General features: G+C 39.8%; 1 protein-coding gene across 9 annotated transcripts in view; it reads right to left on the reverse strand.

Moving 5' to 3' along the window:
* Positions 1–27,946, reverse strand: part of dmd (dystrophin) — a 1,932,045-nt gene that overhangs the window by 461,708 nt on the left and 1,442,391 nt on the right. For all 9 annotated transcript variants that reach the window (XM_073045659.1, XM_073045653.1, XM_073045656.1 and 6 more), the window contains 2 exons: positions 20,495–20,659; positions 9,230–9,331 (listed from right to left, as the gene is read on the reverse strand). In XM_073045659.1, the coding sequence (XP_072901760.1) occupies positions 9,230–9,331; positions 20,495–20,659 (267 nt within the window). The remainder of the gene's footprint in view (positions 1–9,229; positions 9,332–20,494; positions 20,660–27,946) is intronic.

Here is a 27,946-nt window from a genome sequence, read left to right on the forward strand (position 1 = left end):
CCATTAAATGAAAATTAGATGGCAGCATTGCAGATGTACCTTATAAGAGAAGCTCTAATTCAATAATTCCAGGCTTGCCTGTTATGTCTTCTATGGGGCAAATTTTCAGCTTAACTCACTTAGCCTGTGAAGACAACAATCTGTTGCCCAAATTATATTAAATCCAACAACACTGTTGTCACTTCAACCATCATCTGATGAGATGGCAAGTGGCAGACAATTATTGACCTCTTCTTTTCCTGTCCACAACAATTACTTCATGAAGCAATCTACTTCTAAATACCGAATAGCAACACGACAGGCATTAATTCTAGATTTATGCAGATGTATTACATACTAATATCACCTCTCTAAAGGCAATGGCTTTGGATTACTCTAGCTTTCCATTCAGAAAGGGGAAATGTTCAAAATATCATTACTTGATTTTTATCATTTCAGATAAGTTTTTTCAAGTATTTTATTTTATACTATCATTAGCACTTCTTCCTTTCAATCTACTATTTCAATTCCTTCACTTAATTTTAAGTGTAAATAGACACTGGAAGAAAAATAAAATTGAGGTCATAGCCCGGAGCCTCTTCCACATAAAAAGAGGTCGGTATATAAACCTCATTGCTGATTTGAGATCTTCTCATCATAAATTCAAATACATAATTCCAAACATTTCTAAGATGAACTCTAAAAATACTTCAGTTCGTGAAACATGAAAGCCCATTCAATATGGCTCATGGGTGGTGTGGAACAGGGGTGACTAATGCTAAAAGATCCTGAACAAAAAAGAAAATAAAAAGACCAAAATCTCAAAAAACAAATCTCTTCATTGTGCAAACACTGGAGGATTACATTGGGAGTAACCTTTATAATCCATCATAATTATGTCAATAGATTCAGCTTTGTTGCATGATTATAATGAAATAATTCCTAAGTTGAGCCCTCATCTTCAGATAGAGGATTTCAGCAAAGCAACATATGCTTCATTACTATTTTTTCTTACATTATTTCTTTAAATAGAGATGTTTCAAATAAATTTGAGAAATGTCTATTTTTAAAATTAATTGAAACCTCTTTTCTGGTGGAAGTAACAGTTGGTGTTGTCTGTTACAGCTATTACAAGAGCAATGTGAAGCATCTCCACAGGAAAATGGCATCAAACACCTGCTTCCAATGGTTGGAGGAGACAGGTTGATTAATTTACCTCATAACCATCTGATGTAGTGCTGACATAATGAGGCAAGTATGACGATCAGGAAGGAGCCTTGGCATTAAAGAGGTCTCCCATTTGGTTAGTTGAGGCATATAAAGCAATGCGGAGTCAAAAAATGTTACATAGTATACACAAACACCTCTTAACTTGAATGTTAGCTATATCTGTGCAGCTTAAGGAAGCGAATATCCTTAAATGTTGTTTAGTTTTGAGTAACCGATCGATGACTATTTGTTGAAGATGCATGAAGTGAAAACCTGTGATCCCAATGACAGGCCACACGTGCCCAGGTATAAAAAAAATAGGCCTCACCCAAAAAAAGAGAATATTCATTTGAATGCAACACACACAAAATGCTGGAGAAACTCAGCAGGCCGGGCAACATCCATGGGAAAGAGTAAACAGTTGACATTTCAGGCCAAGATGTCTCAGCCTGAAATGTCGACTGGTTGCTCTTGTCCATGGATGCTGCCTGCACTGCTGAGTTCCTCCAGCATTTTGTATGTGTGCTGTTTGGGATTTCTAGAATTTGCTGATTTTCTTGTGCTTGTGATATTCATTTGATTAGCAACTTTCAAGTCTCCAGAATACCCTGCTGTGCTCCATTTGTCATGAAGTACCTTTGAAGCACAACTACTATTGTTACAAAGAAACACATGCAATGGTTCATGCACAGCAGTAATCCATAAACAGCACAGGGGTAAATAATCAGACAATTTTAATGCTGGCAAAGCCATAAATGATGCCCATTGTTGGTGGAGTGCAGCAAAGCAAATTATTTGAAAATTCTGAAGTAAAATTATCTAACATAATGTAATTTAATAATATTTTTGTAAAGGTTGTTCAGTAGGAACATTTTCCATTATCATTTGAAAGCCCTGTGTTTATTATGCATATCAATTAAAGTAATTGAAAGCAAAAAATATCGGCTAAGATCAATATCAAATTTTAGTTATAATTGATGCAGGTTAAGACTGACAGATGGTCTTGAATCATCATCCTGCTAAAAATATAAATGTGCTTCCTTTGTTAATGACTCCATATTGTCACAAAGTCTGTATAGCTGTAATTTAGTACTGTGCATAAAGCAGCATTAAACAGATTCCTTACTTTATCAGAGCCATTTATTGTTTTACTAATTAATTCAACCTTTTCCCCCCATCAGTACATTGTTGTTTGCTCATTGGAGTGAAGAATCCTTGCATCAACAGATTATAATTAATTGCTTCTTCAAAACTCTAAGTTGGTAATGAATTTAAAAGCGCATCAAATATTCTCCTGCAAAAAAGCATTGTTTCCCAAACTCGTGCATTAATTTATGTACATAAAGGTTCTAACTGTTTTAATAACTGCCACACATACAGGTTTAATATCAGGTCATTTGTTGAGTTGTTGCTTGAGGGAAATGATTGTGTATGAATTGGCTGCTGCATTTTATATATTAGAGCAGTGATAACATTTCATTCAGAAAAGATGCACTGTTTAGGTGTGTTCTCAAATCGTGAAGATCAGAATTAAAAATCAAACAAACTTTCTTTCAAAGCTGAAATCATCTTGCAGCATTCATAAGAATAAAATCAACTTAGCATCTCAAATCTGCATATTCCTTGGATGTGCTTTGCACTCTTCACGGTATTCCACTTCTGCCATTTAATCTGTTGAGGGAATGCTCTGTACTCGTATCCTTTGATCTTCAAAGGTTGAGAACTGAAATCCAAGTCATTCATCTTGAATCTCTTCTCAAGTGTGGCCAGCAAACATGCAAACATAAATTTCCTCTCTACTCCATGAGAACATGTTCCATAGAGCATTTCATAATCCTCAATGAAGAGCTAGTCCTGTTTCTGACTGGTTGGCAGATCACTTTGTACATTAAGTGTTTTCTATTGCAATAGACAGTACCAAAGGGGCCACTTTCAGTTCCTTTGGGCTTCAGTAAAAACAATCACTTGTATTCCACAACCAACAGCCAAACAATTTAAATTAGGCTGAGTTTTACTTGTCCCTGAGCGTAGTATATGAATAAGAAATTATTGTGGCATGATATGACTCTTCATTGACTGTTGGAGCCAGATACTGCAGTTTTAGTTGAGAATTATCATCTTCAGCAAAGGAAGTTATGTTTAAAACTCTAGTTATTTTCTGATGCAAACAGAAACACAAAAGAAAATGGACTGAATTGAGGAATCTTGTTGCTTGAGAGAGTGGCAGGTCTGTGACTGTTGTGAAGAAAATAGAGAATGCAGTTGTATACCTAGATATGCTGGTAGGCAGCAGGCATGTTAGATATGTGGGTGAGATCAAGAAGCACATGCAGCCTCAGCAAACAGAGCTGGATATGAAATTACTGATATTCTAATTCAACACCAGAGGCCTTCTTAAAAGTACAGTTTACACATGCAGCCAGAGGTCAGAGAGAATGATTGGCAAATTCATTGTCAGGTTGATGGCATTAGCAAATACGTTAGTGCAATGTCCACGCCTGCTGTAATTCAAGCTTTGCACACTGGTGGATGAGAGAATTTAGGCAAAACTAATGCGGAAAGTTTAACATTTGAGGGATGGGGTAGCATGGTCACCATCATGGAGATGGTGCTTAAAATGTGAGGTGGTTTCACCCATGGCACAATTCGAAGTGTAAGCAGTGAGAAAACTCATTGAAATGGCACTGACTATATACACAGACTTTGGTGAGAAACCATCGGATCCCTTAAGTGCAAAAGGTGGGAGTTCTTGCAATCAATATAATGAGCACGCAAAAGAGTTGCTCTGCATTGTGGGGAATGTTAACTGCCTGGTCTCTGCGAGGTAGATAATTATGCGATAGCAATCATGGGAGTAGACTGGGTGGACTGACTCAAACTGAGGAACTGTGTTTTGAAAGGATCAAAGCATTAGACACTGAGGAGATCTAGAGTTATTCACACTGGGGGTACATTTGCCCTAGCCGGGCAGTCCATATGTTAGGTAGACCTGGGAGGTACCACTGAGGCTTATAAACAATCACTGAATGACAATAGTTGAAAGCGACAACTCAGACATCTGTACTAATGGTATTCTGTTGGCTACACTGCATCTACTGGGACACTGAAATAAAGTACAACATGGGCCAGAAATCTGTCATATATATCAACGATGTGGATTAGAATGTAGGTGGCAAAATTAGTATGTTCATGAACAGGACCAAAATTGGCGGTGAAGTGAAAACTAAAGGAGGTTGTCTAAGGTTTCAACTCAAACTACGTCAGCTTAGGAAAGTGGCCTAAGGAATAGCAGATGGAATTTAACCCAGAAATGCGTGAAGTGATGCACTTTATGAAGTTAAACCAGGGCAAGGCAGACACAGTGAATTGCCTTGGAGAGTGTTGTGGAAAAAAGCTAAGGAGTGGATGTGCATAATTCCCTGAAAGTGGCTGCACATGTAGACAAAAGGTGATAAAGACATAAAGACATGCTTGTCTTGATTAATCATGACACTAAAAATAAGTGTTCGGACTTTGTGTTACAGCTTTACAAGGTGTTGGGAGTCCCAATGTCAGGCTCTGATTGCCATACTATAAGAAGGATGTGATTAAGCAAGACAGGGTGCTGAAAAGATTCACAAGGATGCTTCCAGAATTGGAGGGCTACTGTCATTAGAAGAGACTATGCTAGAGTTGTTTTACTTGGAGGAAAAAAAGCTGATGCATGACCTGATAGAGGTTTATAAAATCATGATGGGATTGATAACATGGATTTTCAGAGTCTGTTTGTCAGAGTGAGGAGCCTGAAACCAGAGGACAGAAATTTGAGGTGAGAGGGGCAAGATTTAAAGAGGACCTGAGAAAAGATTTTCACACAAAAGTTGGTGGGTATACGGAAGTGTTAGAAGAAATTACAATTATAATATTCAAAAGACAGGTACATGGACATGAAAAGTTTAGAGGATTCTAAATCAAATGCAAGCACAAGGGACCTCAGGAAAACACCTTGGCTGTCATAGATGAGTTGGGCCCAAGGGTCAGCTTCCTGAATAACTCTATGACTTTATGGCAGTCAGTTCTATCCATGAAGGTAGATGATGATCATCATCCTTTGACTGCCCTTGGCTACAACCCGGACACTATTGAGTTAGTGGTGGAGAGTAAGTCACTAAACAAACTGTTATCCATTATGGACAATCAGGCACATCTTCTCCATGACCGACTGAATAAGCAGTGGAGCACCTTTATGAACAGGCTCATTCAGCTCCAGAGTCACAAGGATCATTGTAGAAAGTCTTTCCTACTAAATGCAATAAATATATACAGCAGTTCGTCCCTGTGTGACAGAACACACATCATGGTACAATACCCTCTGTTTTATTATTTTGTACATTATTATTGCACATTGGTAAATTATTTTGTATATTATTATTCTGTACTTAATTATTAGTAAATATTATTATATTTGTTACTATTACTTATTATTGCTAAGTGGGATTTTAAATGTTGCTGCTGTAATGAAATAATTTCCCACCTGGGATCAATAAAGAACTTGTTTTTATTATTATTAATAATGCAGATGGAATTATTTGACAGGCTACCCAGAAGTGAATGTGAAGTTTTGATTGAGAAATCCAACAAGTTGAACTTATTTGAATGGAGATAAGGCTGTGGTTTAGGAAAAGTTTCCAAGTGTTGCATGCCACAGAAAGAAAGTAAAGGTCACATGCCATAGAACCAAGGGACATGCTGATGAACATAACAGTAAATGGGAAGCTGTTGTCTCCAGATGTGGATTTGCACTGAGCGTATAATATTAAAAAAGGGTGGACCTTTAGAGAAACAGAATACTGTCCAAGGCACTCTCAGAGAGAGAGAGCTGAACCAAGGAATGCAGATGTTGGGATCTGGAGTAAAGTTAAAAGCTGCTGGAAGAATTCAGCAGGTCAAGAAGCATCTGTGGAGGCAGAGGAATGATCATGTATTCAGGGTCCTCGGTGTTCACATGGCAGACAGGAAAGGCTGGGATCATGTACTCTTCCTGCTTATTTACAAACATGTAATCCACAATTATACCAGGATGGAAGACAGAGGTTACAGAAGCACTCTGCAAAGGTGAACATGCAATAGATTGAGAAACAGATCGATAGAGCAAGGTAACAGGTTAGTGACAGCAATGAAAATGAGCGAGTTGTTGCAGAGAAGTAGTTCTAAGCCCAGTATGAGTGACAAACAGTCATTTATTAAGTCGTCCAATACAAGACCGTCACTTTCATAGTGACCTCGAATTTTCAAAACAATGGGACTGTTCACAAGCTGAGGGCAGGCAATTCAAAGTACATTTATTATCAAAGTACGTGTACAATATGCAACCTTGAGATTCGTCTCCTTCCAAGCAGCCACAAAACAAAGAAACCCAATAGAACCCACTAAAAAATACATCAAGCACCCAAAGTGTAGAAAAAAAACAAATCGCGCAAACAATAAAAGTAAGCAAGTAACATCGAGACCTGAAGCTCCAAAGAGGATGAATATGTAATTCATTTGAACAGCATGAGAGGAACAGTTCACAAAAGTGTAAGGCAAACAACTGTGATACCACAAGAGTTCACAAGCAAGATTAGAAGCAATAAGCTCAGCGTGAGCTGCTATTGATTGGGGCTGGCAGAGATGGTACAGAGAGCGAAGTTGAAACCATCATTTCTGGAGAATAGCTCAGTGCCTACACAATTCTTATTGTTTACAGAGCTGCTGAATCGATTGCATTGTAACATGAAGCAAGCTCCCAAACGCTGAGAGACAACGCAATAGAAATGGACTAACTAACATCAATCCGACACAGCATTCCCAAATTGAGATAGGAGTTTGAAAACAACCCAAAGTAAGAGTTGAAAATCACAGAGGTAATACAGAAATATTTACAACATCCCAAAAAATGGCAGTAGGAGCAAGAGAAAGAGAGAAAGTCCAGTCCCTCATGTGGGGCAGAGTAGAATACAGAATGTCATGCTATATGGAATACAAAGACACAAAGATGGAGAGCTTTAGGAATTAACTGACATAAAAAATTGCTGCAACTGAGTGCTGTGCTCGATAGTAGTCAGTTGGATGTATAATCATTAGTACTACATTACTGGACAACGTGTTACCACATAAAAAGTGGGCAGTTTAGTAAAAGTGACACAAAAAAAGACAGTCTTCCAAAAGATATAAAGCAATTTATTTAAATTGATGGAGGTAGTTTATGCTGTAGATCAGATATGGCACAAGATGTGTGTGAGGACCACCTTGGCAAGTGAGACATTGGATTACTAGTACTTGGATTGGATCCTTCAGAGGTATCAAGTGCACCTTCCAACAAAGGGTTCAGAAAATAAATGAATGTAAAAATTGTTGCATTTATGAATGAATGCTAATGTTAGTAGTTGACTGATAAGATGATTTTTTTAATGCCTCCAATGAATAATATTTTGTTTTTAAGCTCTGCCTCTCCTTATTTAATTATTCTACCGAGAAAACAAAGGGACCACGAGATACTCCACAAAAAAATTCCACGTCTTGTGTGTAAGGTAAATGTAGAATGACACATTCTGTGTTTCAACTGTGTGGCACAGGTTGGATGATTCATGGGGAATTCCATGACTGATATTAACACATTTGTATCTCACCCAGATGATTATACCACTTTTTAATTCTGGGTGTGAATCAGGTGAAATGTTCTGTTATTGATTTATTCCAACTGTCCCAGAAGCCGGCCATCCCAGATATTCTTTCTTCGTCCCTCTTCCATTAGGGAGAAGATGCAAAAGCCTGAAACCATGTACCACCAAGCTCAAGGACAGCTTCTATCCTGCTGTTATAAGAATATTAAATAGTTTTCTTGTTTGATAAGATGGGCTCTTGACCTCATGATCTACCCCGTTATGATCATACTCTTTTATTGTTTACCTGTGCTGCATTTTCTCTGTAGCTTTTACACTCTATTCTGCTTTGTTAATGTTTTACCTTACATTACTTAACTGTGGGGTGTACGGGGTGTCCAGGGAGGGGTAGCAGCTTTGGTGAAAGGGCTTGTTGTGTCCATTTTGGAGCACCTCACTTACCTATGGGTCCCCACTGGACACTCACCTGTCACCTGTGGCTCCAAGTTGCTGTTTGCACATGACAGCGGCCCCATCCTGGTACATAGCTTTGACAGGTGGGCAAAAGTAGTTGAGGGTAGCCAGCAGTCCTCATATCCTGCTGAGATAGGGACATGCTTGTCCTAAAATGCAAACTCAGCTCAAGTGAACAGGGCAGTGAGATTAATAATGAGATCCAACAGCAAGGCAGGCGGTTCTGCAATGCTTTGTGGACAGCAAAGGGCATGGCAAGGCAGAGAAATAGTCATGGTGATCGCTACAGCCAAGGAAGACCCCAGTTGTGATAACAACTTGTTTGACTGGACCCAGACTTTTAAGATGCAGAGAGTGGAACTGCCCCAGTGCAATAGCGTTTCCACTTTAAAAACTCTCCTGCTCGGGTTTCTATGTGCAGTTCACATCTAAAGAAGAGCTGCACAAATCTGTCATCACTGGATACAACGGACAACCAATCAACTCAATGCACTGTATAAAGAATTGATCTGTATGTACAGTGTGCAAGTTAAGCTTTTCATTGTATCTCTATATGTGACAATAATAAGCCAATACCAATTCACTTCAGTCTGTGTGTGTCTTCTTCATTTTAAGAAATAAACAAATTTAGACTGGTGTGAAATTGATGGTTAAATAACACAAACCTCTGGAGAATAAGAAATACTGAAAACATCTTTTGTTTTAGAACTAGCTAAATGAACTAGCTTATATTGCATTTCATTTTCATTCTACGTTCCTCAAGGGAAAGGTGCTTTTTCATCAAATAGTTACTGATTTTAATCCAACACTAAATCATCTCCCCAAAGATATCATTGAAAAATTTTATTTCAATAGATAAAATCTTGGCATCCAAGTTAAAGACTTTAAGGACTTCATTAGAACAATTTCAATATTTAAAATACAAGACCAAAAAATTAAGAGATTACCTTTATTGGTTGAGGAATTGGTTTGTCTTTATAGAAATTCTGTGCCTTGAAAAATATGCCTGCCACATCAGCCTGTTTGGCTAGTACTCCTTCTTCTGTCTCCTAAAACCAGAATTAGATTAAAATTATACATCACTGTGAAACAATCAATAAAGCTATATATAGGGATTCATTTATTTACAGATTCTGATTATGTTCCAACAACCTCCTTATGCTGAATTACTAATAAGTGCATATCAAACTTTTTGAAACTTTAATTTTTGCACTATAATCAAATGTTGCATTTGGTAACATAACTACAAAATGTGGGTTCTACTTTTTTGTTATCACCTCTCAGTGACAGACAACACAAGCAGTAGTTCCAATTCAATTATATTTGATTATAAAAGCAATCCTGAATGTTAGCAACTTTTCAAATTCATGTCTTACAAAGTGAACAACTTACAGTTGAGAAATTTGACAAAAATGTCCATTCAATCAAGAAGAAAAATAAAATGGCCTATTGAACTTATTCTTCCTAACCTTTAAAGGCAGCTCACAAAAAGTTCTTAAAATTGTTCTGAACTTGTCCAATAAGATATCTTCAGGATATGGACTAACACAGTTGAAAACACACTGTTTTCTATACTGGGTGTCAACATTATGGAGGATCTATCCTGGGCCCAACACATTGATGCTATTACAAAGAAGGCATGCTAATGGCTCTACTTCATTCAGATTTTGAGGAGATTCATTATTGCACCACAGATTCAAACAAATTTCTATACATGGACAGCAGCAGGCATTCAGACTGGTTGCACTACAGCTTGGAAGCTCTAAGGTAGAGGGTTGGAAGAGGGTGCAGAAAATTGCAGAATCAGCCAGTTCCATTGTTGGCACAACCTCCCAACCACTGAGGACATTCAAGAAAGCAGTCCAATGGCCTACGCAAGCAGTTTCACCACTCGTTAAATGCTGTTCTGAGGGCTTCCCTTACTGATGTGTTGGCATGATTGCCTCCCATGGGTCCTGCTGGGGCTCAGAACAGCTCCAAAAGAGGACCTGTAGTCCTCCGTGGCTGAATTGGTACATGGGCAGCTGTTACGAGTACCAGGTGATTTCATTCCTGACCCAGAGGCACCAGCTAATCCTCCACCCATAGAGTATTAGGACCAGAGCTGGGTAGCTTGTCACAGCTCCAGAAAGGCTCCAATGACAGTTTTAGTGAATTCTGGGAAAGCCCATATAGGGTAACGTAATTGGGTGAAATGTGCATAATTCATAACCACCAGCATTGAGCTGGGGTTCACTTTAAGAGGCTGGTCTGATGTGATGACATTTTTACATAAAGATTTTAGGTGCAATTTTGTGTTTAGCTTATGGAGTTCAATAAAATGTGTCACCGGTTTCATAAAACACTTCACTTTGTTTTACTTGTGACAACCTGCACCACAACAACCTCTCCCTCAATGTCAGCAATATCAAGGAGCTGATTATTGAGTACAGGAGGAGGAAACCAGAGGTCCTCATCGGGGGGATCAGAGACGGAGAGGTTCTCTCTCTCTCCTTGGATACACTCTCATCCTCTGCATTTACATTTTATTAAGAGAAACATATTTCCATGATCCTCTCTCTGTGATTTGATCAAAGTTTATCTACAACATAACAATTTTACCTCTTGCTATAGACTCCTAGAATGTGCTACTGGCCAAAGCCACCTGGCAGCAAGCACAAATCAATATTTTTTTTGTACAAGACATCTGAAAATGCCATCCTCTCTACAAGTTAATTAAACTCCTGTTATCAGTTATCAATCATAACAAAAATAATAGATTTCTCTCTTTATTATATTAGAGGGGATAATTATAGCTTGTTTGTAGAGTCACACAGAGAGATGCAGCCAATAAATGGGCCTTGTGGTCCACTGAATCAACACCAGCCATTAACTTCCCATTTGCACTGATGCTACTTTAATCAGCTGGTTTTTTTCCCCTCCCCTCCCCATTTTATCATCAACTTTCCTTATATTCTATCACTCACCTACACACTCAGGGAAATGGACAGAAGTCAATTAAACTTCCAACATGTGTCTTTAGGATCTGCGGGAAAACCGGAGCATCAGAGGAAACCCATACAGTCACAGAGAGAGAATGTGCAAACTTCACCCAGACTGAACACAAGGTCAGGTGTGAATCGTCACCTCTGGCACTGTGAGACACTACCACAGCCCCACCACTGAATCTGAAGTGACTTGGGTGAAAACAAAGTAAGCTGGAAAATGTCATAATTCATGGATATTATTTATTGGTATAATCAACGTTAAATGATATTTCATCCTGAACTAATTCCAAATCCATTATGCTTTATTAGTGGTAACTTATACTTTGTTGTAGGCTTTCCTGAAATCCATGGGCATGATACAAAACTCTGTGTTTTACCCATCTACTGCATGAGAATGAAAGTAGATCCTCATTCTTTATTATATACGATTTCAGAAAGAGATAGTCCTTGAAATGATGCATATCATATTACATCTTGAGAATCGTTCATGTAAACATAATAACAATCTACAACTCAAACCTAATTTCAGTTCTAACCCTTTTTAGATCAATGTTTTATTCTTTTACAGAAAATTCTGTACAATTTGTCCAACTGAATATATCTGCAAAATGAAATTTTTACTGCAGCTGTTAGTTTAATAACCAGGCATTCTAACAAAATTTAGTTGCATACAATGGCCAAAACTGTGGCATGAACAAATGTATTCTATGATGGAAATACCATTCCACTATCAAGGAAAAATATGTTTGACTGACTAAACACAAAAAGTCTCAAAATGCAATCAGAGGGAAGATGAAGACAAATATAATCATACAATTCAAACTTTGATTTTGCCCTGAATCCATCCCCTTTTCCAGGCCTTCTTTGGAGCTGAACCAAGTAGTTCATATAAGAACACAAGAGAAGTGGCATGTGGAACCCACCTGGTCCTTCAAAACTGTTCCATCGTTCAGTAAGATCATGAATACATCTCATAATGTGGCCTCTTGGGCTCAATGTGCAAGAGAATTACAAAGATTTACCAGCCCTCACCGTTTACTTTTCCAACTAAGTTTCTTCAAACACAGAGGAGGAATAGTAGTCCCCACATTTCTGCTTCATATGAGTGACCTCTTGTTATGAAAATATACTCCTTGTTCTCAATTGCACTACAGGGAAAACATCCAAGCATCTATGATGTTAACCCCTTCTCAGAATCAAGTGTGTTTCAAGGACGTTCTGTAGCAATGTTCTAAACTCCAATGAGGATGGCCCAGCCTGCTCAATCTTTCCTTATAAGCCAATTTTTTCATCATTTGCAGACCACCTCTGAACTGCCTTGAATGCAATCCTGCTCTAATTGATGAGATCTCTGCCTCAGACTCTGAGCCAATTTAAAATGCAATTCTCACTCCACTTACACCATCACAAAGAAACCCTTTTGTATGACTAAATAATTCCCTTGAAATTCCTGCCACTGAAAGCTTTTTAGTACCTTCAGGATTCTAGTTCCCGGCTGTGAGCCAACTAAACTTGACCCTCTGTAAAGTTATGATTGTTTAATGTCATTTCCAGTACTCAAGTGCAAACAAGGACAAAATAATTGTTACTCTGGGTCTAATGCAGCACAAAAAACAATAAGATATACAACACAAGAATCGAAAATCACAAAAAATATAAATAGATAAGATAGCATATATACATAGACTGATTGTACTGTACATACATCAAGTGACAGAAGTGTCTGTACACAGGGTGACTCTGACAGGAAGTGATAAAGTAGTGGTGGTGAGGGGTTGTGATGGGTGGGGTTTGTGGTTGGAGGGGTTGGTCAGCCTTACTGCATGGGGAAAATAACTGCTTTTGAGCCTGGTGCTGCTAGGGTGGATGTTAGGTAGCCCTCTCCCTGATGGGAGTGGGAGAAACAGCCCATGAGCAGGGTGGGTGGGACCCTTCATGAAAATGCTGTCGCTTTTCTGACACCTTTCCGTATAAATGTCCTGCATATAGCTCTGGTAGGGTTTGCAGGCCATTACTTCCCACTAAGTTAAACCTAACATCATGAATGGCGGTGAGGCTTCACTCGCAGATGAACTCAATGGCACTTATGCACGCTTTGAAAGGGAGAGTAGAACTACAGCTGTGAGGACACCTGCAGCATCCAGGGACCCTGTAATCTCTGCCTTGGAGGCAGATGTCAGAACCCGTTTCAAGAGGGTGAACCCTCGCACGGTGACAGGCCCCGATGGTGTACCTGGTAGGGCTCTGAAAACCTGCGCCAACCAACTGGCAGGTGTGTTCAAATTCATTTTCAATCTCTCATTGCTCCAGATGGAAGTTCCCATCTGCTTCAAAAAGAAGAGCAGGGTGAGCTGTCTTAATGACTATTGTCCAGTAGCACTCACATCTATGTTGATGAAGTGCTTTGAGAGGTTGGTCATGGCTAGAATCAACTCATGTTCTCAGCATGGATCTGGATCAATTGCAATTTGCCTATCACCACTATAGGTCTAAGCCTATGTGACCTCATTAGCTCGTCACACGGTTTATTGACAACAGCTCAGTGATTAATTCAATTATTTCAACAGTTCTGATGAAAACACTCCAGATTCTGGGCCTCCATACCTCCCTCTGCAACTGGATTTTCAACTTCATCACCAGAAGACCATAATCTGTGCAGATCGGAAATAACATCTCCACCTCGCTGACAATCAACACGGGTGCACCTCAGGGATGTGTGCATAGCCCTCTGCTCTACTCTCTCTACACCCACGACTGTGTGGTGAGGCACAGCTCAGATGCCATCCATAAACTTGCTGATGACACGACAATTGTTCGCAGAATTTCAGATGGTGACGAGAAGGCACACAGGAGCGAGGTAGATCTGCTGGCTAAGGGCTGTCATAGCAACAGCCTTGCACTCATTGTCAGTAAGATCAAATAATTGATTGTGGATTTCAGAAAGCGTAAGACAAGGGAACACACACTAAGGTATCAGAAGTGGAAAGTGTGAGCAGTTTCAAGTTCCTGGCTGTGAATATCTCTGAGGATCTATCCTGGGCCCAGTATACTGATGCAGTTCCAAAGAAGGCATGACAGTGGCTATATTTCATTAGGAGTTTGTAGAGACTTGGTATGTCAGCAAAGGTGCTTGAAAATTTCTACAGATGTACCTTAGAGAGCATTTGTACTGGTTGCATCACTGTGTGGTATGGGAGGCGGGGAGCACTGCAGTGAATCAATATAAGCAGAAGAAAGTTGCAAACTCAGCCATTTCCATTATGGGCAATGGCCTCCCCAACATCCAGGACATCTTCAAGGAGCGATGCCTCAAAACGGTGGCATCCATCACTGAGGACATGCTTCTCACTGCAATTTTCATCGCATGGAACAGGCAAAGAAATACTGGCAATCGCGCTGTGCTGAACATGAGGTTATATAATAAACATATATTCAAGTAGGCATCAACCCACATGAACTTATTTTGGGCGACAGTACATTTGAGCTCAGAGTCAGCAGTAGCAATTACCAACAGCATTGGTTCCTTTATAGGCATTTACAAAAACACCTTTCACATCAATACTATGTTCTCAAAGATTTTTATATCTAATGAATTGCTTCTGTTTTCATTTGAAGCAGAGTCACTTTGTTTTGTGGATATATGTGACAAGCGATTTGTCACACAGCAAGGTTCCACTAACAGCAATGAAATAAATGACTTGTTTGTCAATTTGTGATGTTAGCCGGACACCAGTATAAATCCCTCTTCTTCTAATTTTAGTGGTTCTATAAGATAATTTTACTGACCTATCTGTGCAAATTGGCAAATGTGGCCTTGATTTAACATGCAAACATGAAACTTTTGATAATATGATTCCCCTGCAGTACTGCAGTGAAGCATGGCAATGATATTTTGCAATGCAAGTTCAATCCAGAGACTGCAGGTACAGAGTTGAGAACATGGCTGCTGAATCAAGCAACCAAGTGAGTGCAAGATTATCCAGTGTTCGAGTTCTGATGAAGGGTCTTTGGCTGAAATGCTGACTGGTTCCCCCTATATATGCTGCCTGACATGCTGAGTACCCCAGCATTTTGTATGTGTGGCATCTCATGTTTAATCTAGTGCCCTTCCTTCTTCCCTTTCTCTCCTGGTCCACCCTCCTCTCCGATCAGATTCCTTCTTCTTCAGCCTTTACCATCGGTCACCTCCCAGCTTCGCATTTCATCTTATCTCCCCACCTGTCTACCTTCCCCCTCACCTAACTTCACCTACCATCTGCCAGCTTGAACTCCTTCTCTTCCTCTCACCTTCTTATTCTGGCTTCCCCTGTTCTTTACAGTCCCGATGAAAGTCCTCGGCTTGAAATGTCAGGTGTTTAATCCTCCTCATAGATGCTGCCTGGCTTGCTGAGTAACTCCAGTATTCTCATGTGTACTTAAATTTCTTTGTACAAAGTTAATGAAATAATGTTTTTAGATAAAGATGAACAACCACTTTAAACCCACAAACATCAGAACAAATAAGTAAACTCCGGAACCCATACTACAATAGCACGGGTATGATGCAGAAGCGAAACCAGAAAAGATCTTGTTGCAGGAAAGATCATTTTGGGTTTACATTACTGTCTGGTGGGAGATAAGCTATTTTTTTACAAAACTGATTTTGTACTTCATAAACATGCATAGATTAGCTTAAAATTATGTTGCTGGACCAGTTTCTTTACTCCTTGTCCTTAGTTTTCGGCCTCAAGAACACATGTGATTGATGTTTCAATAGGGTGCCCCCCTGCCCATTTTTCTGATGGCTGGTGATGACTGCAGAGAAATGTATTCAGGTGAGATATGAGAGCAGAAAATTCAACACAGTAAATATGTTATTTTTGGAAAATACAGTAGCTAGGGCATCAAAAGGCTTTGCAGATGATCAGCGCGGGCACTTTTTCACCCTGTTATTCATAGCTCAAAACACATACTGGATAAACCAAGATTTCCAATGCACCTGCAGGAGCTTATAGAAAAGTTATCACATTTGTTTTGATTCCAAATGAATTCTTAATTATATAAGTGTCAAAAGGAGACGTTATTGTTAGATTGGGCATTAACGTGGAACTTTAAATCTAATCAAACCATATAGAAGGTACAGGTGCAAATAAGAAGTTGATAGGAATTTGTTGGCTGTTTTCTTTCTGGAGAGACTATGCCTCCCAATATTACTGCACCAAATCTCAGAATTCCCTGACTTGGTCTTGCAGCTAACTTTACCCAATGCATTGCCTATCATCAGTGCATATTTTATAGTTTAATGCACATTATGTAAAACAACTTTTCAAAGAAGGTGATTTTATTTGATGTTTCTGTAACATTGACTCATCGACTTGATATGCAGTGAGGCACCTCCTCGTTTTGCGTCATTGTCATTGTAATGGCACAGGAAAAGTGACAATAATAACAGAGGTTAATCCAATTTATCCACTTTATCCAATAGAACATATTGGTTTGATGCACCTTCGAAATGTGGAGCTCAGAACAACACTTATGCAGATTCCATTGAGTGGCTGAAATATCCTTTTGTGGATAGACATGACCTTCTTAAGCAGACATGCACCCTGGATACAGATAGACAGGCAACTCTGATAGCAAATGGCAGGAAAGCAGGATGGGACTGGTAGGAGCCATCATGTGCTGCTCTGATGGATGATAGGAAAAGAGATCACCAATTAATAGGCTCATTCCTTTCTCAGCACCATGGCTGAACATTGCCACTGCACGTTGTTCTTTGCTAAAGATCATGTGTTAATAAGTTGCTGCTTTTCTATAGCTGTCAATTACCTTGGCAATGTCAGCATAAAGTAGAAATCAATCAAAGCTATTCATTAACTCTCAGACCAATTTATGTCATGGGATCTGGGTGGGGAATTTTAGCAAATGCGCTGCTAATATGGATTTCTTGACTCTGGGCATGGGGTCCTGTTGCGCAACTATTTTGATAACTAACCCTGACAATAAGATCAAACGGAGTTCAGATTGTCAACCCGAATTACCTTTCCACAAACACTGCCTGACCAACTGAGCAATTCCAGCTTTATCTATATCTCAAACAGGATATACATTTCATTCAACTCATTACTGTACACTGCGGTACACTCATTTCCATCAATACCAAATGAACGCTTGATGGCAAACACAGGGATGTTAAGCAAAGATTAAAGGTCACCTTTATTAATCACATGTACATCAAAACATCGAAACATACAGTGTGTATTGCTTGCTTCAACAACCAACACCGTCTGAGGATGTGCAGGGCAGCTTGCAAGTGTGCCATGCTTCTGGCACCAGCATAACATGCCCATAACCAGCTCGTATCTTTCGAATGTGGGAGGAAACTGGGGAACACGGAGGGAACCAACACTGTCATGGAGAAAACATACAAACTCCTTAGAGACACCGGCAGGAAGTGAACCTTGCTTGCTGATCACTGGCGCTGTGAACTGTGACCGTAACTGCTATTTTACCATGCTGCCCAACCTACTGGACTGCTGTACCGATCACCTGCCCACATCCTACAACTTATTAAACTTCTTTTGATGTAGTGCTCTTTCCACACCACAAAGCAATATTCAAGCCACAGGAAGAAAATGTAATGCCGAACAGAAATTTCTTTCTTCAGAACAGATTTGTGAATCTTAAAAACCATGTGCAATTCTAAATCACACCAGAACCAAATGACTGTGATTGTGTAAGTGCAAACCTGAAATTTGAAATAAAATGAATGCACTAACTTCCAAATGGTATTCCAAAGGTCCTTCACATTTTTAACATTGCAGGTCTCAATAATTACATAGAAGTGAATATTTTAAACAAAAACATTATGAATCATTAATAATACATAGCTATTACATCAAAGACTACTTAACAAGGAACCTAAATATTGTCTTTTTGCTAATTTTTTTTGGCTCAGCATTTTAAAACTAACCTTAATATCCCATAATGCCTCCATAGCTTCTGCACCTTCCAGTATTTCAGGTGCTGACTGAACGTTTTCTTCAAAGGTATCAAGATCCCTATCTCAACTAATAATCACCCCAAAATACCCCAACCTTCAATTCATTGAAAAGATTTTTGTGATCTTTCCTCTTTTTCTTCAATAACCTGTTACTAGTTCTTCATTACAGATCCTCTCAACTGAAGCAGATGAACATGTTGAAATGTGACTTTGGTTGCGAGAAGTAAAAGAGCTTATAGTGTTGACTTCTGGAAAACATACCACTGGAGAAGCACATTTCCTTACTGGCATGCTTGTCCACAGCCTCCTTTACAGACAATGAGGCCAAACTCGGCAAGAGAAGCAACACCCCATATTCCCTCAGGATAGCCTCCAATCCAAACTTCTGATTATTACTTCCCTCTCCTCTCTTTTCATTACCTACTCTGATTGCCCTCTCATCCCTTCTATTCTTCTCACCTGCCCTTCACCTCCTTCTGTTCTCCCTCTCCTTTCCCTTTTTTCTATGGTCCACTGTACATCTCTTAATTTACTTCTTGAACTCTCTGTCTTTTTCATCTATTACCTAGCAGCTTCTTCTACACCCCCTCCCCCCTACCAACTCATTTCCCCCTCAACGAGTCTCACCTATCACTGGTTTGTACTCCTTCCCTTCTCTTCACCTTCTTATTCTGGCCTCTGCCCCCTTCCTTTCCAGTTCCAATGAAGGTCTGGCCCAAAACATTGACTAGTTATTCCTTCAAAGGGGTGTGTGTGTGTGTGTGTGTGTGTGTGTGTGTGTGTGTGTGTGTGTGTGTGTGTGTGTGTGTGTGTGTGTGTGTGTGTGTGTGTGTGTGTGTGTGTGTGTGTGTGTGTGTGTGTGTGTGTGTGTGTGTGTGTGTGTGTGTGTGTGTGTGTGTGTGTCTCTCTCTCTCTCTCTCTCTCTCTCTCACTCGAGATTTCTGGCATCTGCAGAATCTCTTGTATTCATTATTTTAAGGCTCAGTTAGAGAAAGAAGCTACACAGTGGAGCATAAACCCAGCCACTGCAGTGACCTGGTTTCAATCCTGATCTGGAGTACTCTGTGCATGAATTTTACAGATTCTACCCCCGACTGGGTTCCTATGGGTGCCGAAGACATGCAAGTTGGTAACTTACTTGACCATTGTAAGTTGCCCCAAGTATAGCTGAGCAGCGGAACGTGAAGGGAGAGGGAACTGAGAGAAGCCTTCTTATCCTGGATACTGTCCTATTCCTTTCCATTCCTGACCAACCCAAAACATCGATTGTTTGTTTCCCTCCATGGATGCTGCTTGATTTGCTGAGTTACTCTAGCATTTTGTCTGTGTTGCTTGGAAAAACTCAGCAGGTTGAGCAGCAACCATGGAGGGTCTTGACCCAAAGCATCAGCAATTCTTTTCTCCCACAGACGTTGCTTGACCAGCTGAGTTCCTCCAGCAGTTGCTTGCCTCAGATTCCAACATCTGCAGTCTCTTTTATCTTTATCAAGTTCAGATCTTTTGGCAGAAATAAAAATATGAAGAGTCCTGGATATCATGAACAGGTCAATGTGGCAATAATTTGTTTTAAATTGCACTTTGATTGCTTCTAATTATGTTTTTACTTCACTTAGATGTTAAGTAATCTCACATTTAGATGAAGATCCAAATCGACTCCAACCACAAATATTAATCAAACTGTCCAAATTAACTAAATTAGTTCCATCTTGCTTTGGGTGCTCTGGGAATTCTGTGGTGTCTAGGTATTAGATTAATTCAAAATATACTCCTGAACTGCTGCCACTGAATTTATTGGAATGGTACAAATAATAAACTTCACCATCAACTTCACATTGTTCCAATTTTCCTGTTATCTACTTCAGCTGAAATTTCCTGGAAGAGTAACTGATGTCCTGCAATTCTGAATTTCATAAACTTTCACTTTGCTGAATGAAACACAAGCCTGCTGTGTTAAGTTTTTACCAACATCTCCATATATTCAGACCAAGACTCGAATAATTTTCGCTAAGAAAATACCTCTGTTTAATAAACGTGCATGAAATTGAAGGTCACGATGGCTGTTTCTACAAAGTCAAACTAAGCTCCAAAATAAAGGGGTTACGACTGGCATTTCAAGAGTTCACAGAATTCTATATTGTTGGAATGTATGTCTTGTTGCCTCACGATATGAAACGTGGACTGAGACACTGTAATTGATATAATTCCATAATTTTGACAGAGATAATTGTACAGAAATATTTTACCTGAATATCAAAGACTTCTGGTGATGGTGCTTGCTTGTATGATTCCAACTGATACTTGGTAGTAGAAGCCCAGAGTGTGAGAAGGTTTATCTGCTGTTGAAATAGTGCCAAGTCCTTCAAATTTTCTTCTATTTCTTTTTGTTTATCAGGCAGATTTTTTGATACCTAAAAAATAGAAGCACAAGAGAACTAAAGCTGCTTCTTTCACTCGTATTGTTCAATGGAACATTTACTTTGCAATTGTGTTTCAGAACTCAAAGGACTTTTTCTTGAAAATTTATGTTGCATTGAAATAATCAGTTCTTCCCCATTTCATTTATATGCATGTTCCAGCTTGTATTAATGGGATATTATATCAGTCTGTTTGAGTACAACTTATTAATGATAAATCCAGCCATCCTAATCCCTGATGATGAGCCATTTACAGGAGACAATAAATCTAAAACCACAGGAGGAGACCTCAGAAATAACCGTTTCCATGACAACAGCTGCTGAGGTGCGGAAAGATTTGACAGACTGGTGATGTTTAACTGGCTGAATGCTGATGAGAATTAACATTCATGAACTGCTTTATTTACCACACACAGAACACAACACTCCCACTCAAATGTGCAATTCATTCTGGCGTGCGCGGTGGCCTTTTTCATGTTGAAACCTTGTGCCCTATACCACGCTTTACCCTGGTTTGCTTCCTCAGCAAGAGGCATCCTTGTCTAAGTCAGGAAGTCACAGTTCGACCACAACATCTAGACTTCTATTTCAGTGATGTCATGAGGGAACCACCATTGCTGGATGAGAGTTAACCTAAGGTGCCGCCGGTCACCTCATAAGGGTGTAGATCCTACCACAATTAATTAAATGTCCATCCAGTGTATTCAATCAAAATTATTCACATGGCCTTAACCTCCTTCCTCTTATTGTGAATTTGCTGTGTATCAATTAGCTTCAAGGACTAGAAATCATCATGCTCCCTCCAAAGAATCGCTACAGAAAACTCACTTATTTTTTTGGAACCTTATGAATACATTTTTATTTTTCTTCTGTCAAGACCACTTTGTATGCAAGGGCTCACACACATTCCCCTCAAGCCAAAACTGTAGCGAGTGAAAATTATGGCTCTCCATAGTAAGGAGACAACAGAAGAACAACTCTAAACTGGCAAACTTCGGAAACATTAATCAATTACTGCAGGGCACAAACAGTAAATATTCAGGAGACTTTCAGATTAGAAATAAGGCATCAAGACTACTTCATCCATAAATATACAGGTAAAATTACTTCCCACTCACTGAACAGTACAGATTGTGAAATGCAGTCAGGCTTTCACAGACTTGGACACTTCGTAAATATTACTTATTGATTTGTAAAAGTTAAGTTTACAGAGTTATCATATCCTTGTGCATAATCATAACAAATGCAGAGTGCACAAGGGAAAATTTAGGTGTCAGAGTTTCCAATTAAATTTGAGAAGAGGAGGATCAAGATTACCACATTATTCCTATTACAACCATACTCTCTCAATAATCCAGCCTTGTCAAAAAGATGTAAGTGGAATTAAACAGCTTTGTTCATTTTATTGGGACCTTCCAAGCAAAGATCTGACACAAGGTTGCATCCATGTGGTGATTTGTACTGATGGATTAAAAAAGCTGTGGAAAAAGAAAATTAGACTTCTGACATTAGTGAAGGATTAAAAGCTCTCATATGAATCTGTATCTTTTTTATTGGCAAATACCAGTAATATTTTGATTTTGAATATAGCCCCCAGTGTAAATAGGCTTCTTTGAAACACCAGTTTCATCCCTGTTTGTCCTTGAACAACAACCCAAGCTTTCTCCACAACATTGCTGAAGGTCATAAGCCTCTTTGGTTAAATTTTTATCTGATCTATCTTTGACAAACTTACCATTCAAGAACCTTTCAACCACCACTTTAAATACACCCAATAATGTGGTCTTCCCTGTGTGGCAATACACTCCCCCCACTGGCCAAATAAATTCATCCTCATCTGTGTAGTAAAGGGATATCCTTCTTTTCTGAAGTAGTGCCCTCTAGTCCTAGATTCCACTCACTATTGGAAACATCCTCTCCATGTCAACCCTACCCATGCCTTTCAATATTTGATGGATTTCAGTGAGATCGCTCCTTAATATTCTAAACTCTAATGAGCACAGGCCCAGAGCCTTCAAATGATCCTCATACATTAACACTTCCATTCCCTGGACCAATCTTGTAAACTTCCTCTGGACCCTCTGCAGTGCTAGTATATCCTTACTTAGATATGGGGCTCAAAACTGCTCACTGCACTTAAGATGCTGACTGAACCAATCTCTGATAAAGCCTCAGAAATACATCTTTGTTGTATTACATCCTTTGTTATATTCTATTCCTCTCGAGAAGAATGCTAACATTGCATTTGCCTTTCTATCAATTCAGAGAATTCTGCATGAGGGTTCCCAAGTCCCTTTGCTCCTCTGAATCATATAGAAACTAGTCTATACCTTTATTCTTTCAACCAAAGTGCATGACCATACACTTCCTGACATTATACTCCAGCTGCCACTTCTTCACTCATTCTCCAAATCTATCTGTCCTTCTGCAGCCCCCCTGCTTCCTCAACACGGCCTGCTTCGCCATCTATCTTTGTACCTTTTTTTAATCCACAAACTTGGCCACAAAGCCATCAATTCCATCGTCCAGATCATTAACAAATAATGTAAGAAGAAATAGATCCAACACTGACCCCTGCAGAACACCACTAGTCACCGGCAGCCAACCAGAATAGACCCCTCTGATCCTCACTCCTTACCTCCTGCCTGTAAGCCAATCTCTATCCATGTCAGCATCTTCCCTGTAATACTGTGGACTCCTATATTGTTTAGCAGTGGCATATCCTTTACCTTGTCAAAGGCCTTCTGAAAATCGTGGTAAACAGTGTCCGCTAACTTTCCATTGTCTATTTCCTCAAAGTATTCCAACAGATTTTTCAGGCAAGATTTTGCCCTAACTGAAACCATGCTGACTTCAGACATCTTTACCATGCACCTCCAATTATGCGAAAGCCCACCCAAAGTAATGGATTCTAACATCACTGCAGCCAAACTAACAGCCCTGTAATTTCCTGTCTTTTGCCTTCCTCCCTTCTTAAAGAATGGAGTGACATTTGTGATTTTCCAGGCTTCTGGAAACATTGGGGAACCTAGCGATTCTTAAAATATCACCACGAGTGTCTCCACAATTTCTTCAGCTGCCTCTTTCAGTCCATTTGGTCCAAGTGACTTATCTTCCTTCAGACTTTTCAGTTTCCCAAGCACCTTCTCGTTAGTAACAACAACTACACTCACTTTGGTCCCATGATATTCTTGAACTTCTAGCAGACTACTAGTGTCTTCCATAGTGAAGACTAACGCAAAATACTTAAGTTCATCCACCATCGTTGTCTCCCATTATTATCGACTCAGCATTACTTTTTAGAGGTCTGATATCCACTCTTACCTCTTTTAAACTTTATATATCTATATTCTATTTTATATTATTGGCAAGTATTCACCACCCCCCTTGAAAATGCTCATGTTTCATTGTTTTACAACATTGAACCAGGGTGGTTTTAATTTGGCTTTTTTGACATTGATCAACAGAAAATAGGTTATTTCGTGTCAAAGAGAAAAGAGATATCTAGAAATTGGTCTAAATTTATTGCAATTATTAAACACAAAATAATTGATTGCATAATTACTCACCCTCTTCAACCCAGTATTTAGTTCATGCACCTCTAGTAGCAATTTCAGCCTTGAGTCTGTGTGGACAGGTCTCTATCAGCTTTGCACATCTGGACTTTCAACTTCTCCCCAATCTTCTTTACAAATCTGTTCAAGCTCTGTCAGATAGCATGGGGATCATGAGTGAACGTTCTTTTCAAGTCCAGACACAAATTGGATTGAGTTCTAGACACTGACTTGGCTGCTCCAGGACATTAACTTTGGTGTTTTTAATCCATTCCTGTGTAGCTTTAGCTTTACACTTGTTGGTAAGCAAAGCTTCTCTTGCAGACTGCATCAGGATTTTCTCCAAGATTTCCCTGTATTTTGCTGCATTCATTTTACCCTTCACAAGCCTTTCAGGGTCTGGTGCACTGAAGCATCCCCACAGCATGATGCAGCCACCACCACGCTTCGTGATAGGGATGGTGTGTTTCTGATGATGTGAGGTGTTTGGCTTATGCCAAACATAGTGTTTAGTCCGATGGCCCAAAAGCTCAATTTTGGTTTCATCAGACCACAGAACCTTATTCCAGCCGACTTCAGAGTCTCCCACATGCCTTCTGGCGAACTCTAGCTGAGATTTCATGTGAGTTTCTCTCATCAGTGGCTTTCTCTTTGCCACTCTCCCATAAAGCTGTGACTGGTGAAGCACCCAGGCAACGGTTGTTGCATGTGCAGTCTCTCCCATCTCAGCCACTGAAGCTTGTAACTCCTTCAGAGCTGACATAGGTCTCTTGGTGGCCTCCCTCACTAGTCCCTTTCTAGCACAGTCACTCAGTTTTGAGGATGGCCTGCTCTAGGCAGATTTACAGCTGTCACATCCTTTCCATTTTTTGATGATTGACCTAACTACACTCAAAGGGATATTCAGTGACTTGGAAATTTTCTTGTATGCATCTCCTGACTTGAGCTTTTCAATAACCTCTTCACAGGGTTGCTTGGAGTGTTCTTTTGTCTTCATGATGTAGTTTTTGCCAGGATACTGACTCACCAGCAGTTGGACCTTCCAGATAGAGGTGTATTTTTACTACAATCAATTGAAACATCTTGACTGCACACAGGTCTCCAAAAACAGATCTCCATTTAATTAATTATGTGACTTCTAAAACCAACTGGCTGCACCAGTGATAAACTGGTGTGTCATATTAGAGGGGGTGAATACTTACGCAATCAATTATTTTGTGTTTTATTTTTGTAATTAATTTAGATCACTTTGTAGAAATCTGTTTTCACTTTGACATGAAAGTCTTTTTCTGTTGATCAGTGTCAAAAAAGCCAAATTAAATCCACTGTGATTCAATATTGTAAAACAATAAAACATGAGTACTTCCAAGGGAGTGAATACTTTTTATAGGTTCTGTATCTTTGTGTTTCAACTTTTTTCTCTTTACTGCTTCTTTAGTTGTCTTCTGTTGGTTTTTTAAAGTTTCCCAGTCCTCTAGCTGCCCACTAATTTTTGCTATATTATATGCCCTCTCATTTGCTTTATCCTGTCTTTGACTTCACTTGTCTGACACAGTTGCCTGATCTTCCATTTAGAATTCTTCTTCTTCGGGATGAACTGATCCTGTGGCTTCCAGATTACTCCCAGAAACTCCAGCCATTGCTGGACCACCATCATTCCTGCTACTGCCAACTCTTCTTTTATGCCTCTTTTGTTACCTTTAATTAACTGTAATACCAACACATCTGATTTTAGCTTCTCCCTCTCAAATTGCAGGATAAATTCTATGATATTATGACCACTGCCTCGTAAAGGTTCCTTTACTTTAATCTCCCTAATCAAATCTGGTTAATTGCACAACACTAAATCCAGAATTTCAAATTTGTACCTTCAATCATTCACAGATTTTCTCATTAATTCCCTCCATCTATTCTCCCTCATTAAGGCCCTCCTTAAAATCCATCTCCAACCAACCTATCATCACCTCCATGTTAATGCTAAATTTCCTATTATCATAGCAAACTGTGAACATTATTCCACATTCAAAGATATAATATAAATGTAAGTGATTGATGATGCTTCAAAGCATTAATTCTCTCAAATGATAGGTTTTAAAAGGCTCTTAATTCATTCATACAACTGATGGTTTTCATCACATTTCTAGGGAACTAAAACGTATGGCATTTTTGGATTGGAAATACCTCCATAGCTCAAGGGGGGAAAAAAAACAACACGAGAGGGACCTCAAGGCAAGTTTCCAAGCCTGTGACCCAAATGACAAACAGTGGGTAGAAAGAGCACAGTCAGTACTGCAACTCAGTGATAACGTGGATCATTCACCCTTTCAAGTCCATCTTTGGCCTAAGTACCCAAGGGTGTATAGACCAGTATGCTTGATAGTTATAGGTGAATACCACTGAGAGACAGGTAGTCAGTGCCCACAAACAGGAACACTTGCAACTCCTCCTCAACCATGACTTGTCCTGGATTTACAGTGGACTGGAAAGTTAACCACAAATTGACATCCTCATGTTCCAAGTTTGGAAGAGTATGACTGCTATGGGAATTCAGATGAACTGTTATCACATGCTTCAGGAAAGGAGGAAAATGCAAGAGTGGCAATCACAGAATGCCTACCACAGGGTAAGTCATCACTCAGTCCATATCACCATGTCTTTCCACTGACCAAGCAGCTGCTCTCTGCCTCACACCTTGAGACATTGTGCATGACCGTTCCTATGCATCAACTCACAAGAAATGTAGGAGGCAGCATTAATCTATGCATATCCTTTTCTGGCCTTACAAAAGTCATCATCTCTGTCAATCCTGAAGGAGTGTGGAAAAACCTCAATTGTGCTGCCCACAGAAACCTAAAGCCAGCTTTATCTTAATGTACTGTTATATAATGGACCCTATTTCAGTGCAAACTAGTGTTTATTGCAAAAAAAGGATCTTGTGCTTTCCTGGCGTATATGACAAATAACTTCTTCATTTCAGGGCCTGATTGATTTCCCTCACCTTGGAGCCATTCTGTAGGAATATCATGCGTAATCATCTTATTTCCTCGGGGAGACTCTCCGGGTCCGAAATAGTTTTTGCACGGCTAATCAAAGTAGAAAGAACCGCTCTACATTGGGAGTGTTATGATACCAGCCCCCTCCTTTGTGAGAATTGCAAGAGCCCTAGTGAAAGGGGGGTCAATGACCCGAGAGAGAGAGCAAGAGAGAGAGAGAGACAGGCTGAATGGACACAGGAAATGGAAAGACAGCGACGTGCTGGATACCACATTCCACTGGGACAAAAGCTGGAGACTGTGGCATTGTTCTCAGGAGACACCTGGGAACTGCAGACGTGCCAACTCGCAGGGACATTGTAAAGCCCTCGGGCAAAGTGGGCTGGTTGAGAGAGAGATTGCATCACCTGCAACCTGATTGACACCTGAGATCCCGTGAGGCAGTATAAAGAAGGGTCTGAAAGAGGACGACCCTCAGACGCACCAAGGAGACACCAAGAAGCACGATAACGCTTCCCGTGGGAACGGGAAGCCATTTTGAAATAAGCCACGTGCGTTAAATTCCGAATGCGGGGTTTGTGGCTGGAACCAACGGAAGATCGCTTTTTAACTAACAACGGGGAAGATCGCTCCCCTGATTCCACGGATGTTTTGGGCAAGTTTTTCCGTTTTATCTCTCTCTCTCTCCAACACGTGAAACCAAAAGAGAAAAGCCTGCAGACTTCAGAGTGACT

Source organism: Hemitrygon akajei, chromosome 5 (assembly GCF_048418815.1).
Source record: "Hemitrygon akajei chromosome 5, sHemAka1.3, whole genome shotgun sequence".
Lineage (NCBI taxonomy): Eukaryota > Metazoa > Chordata > Chondrichthyes > Myliobatiformes > Dasyatidae > Hemitrygon > Hemitrygon akajei.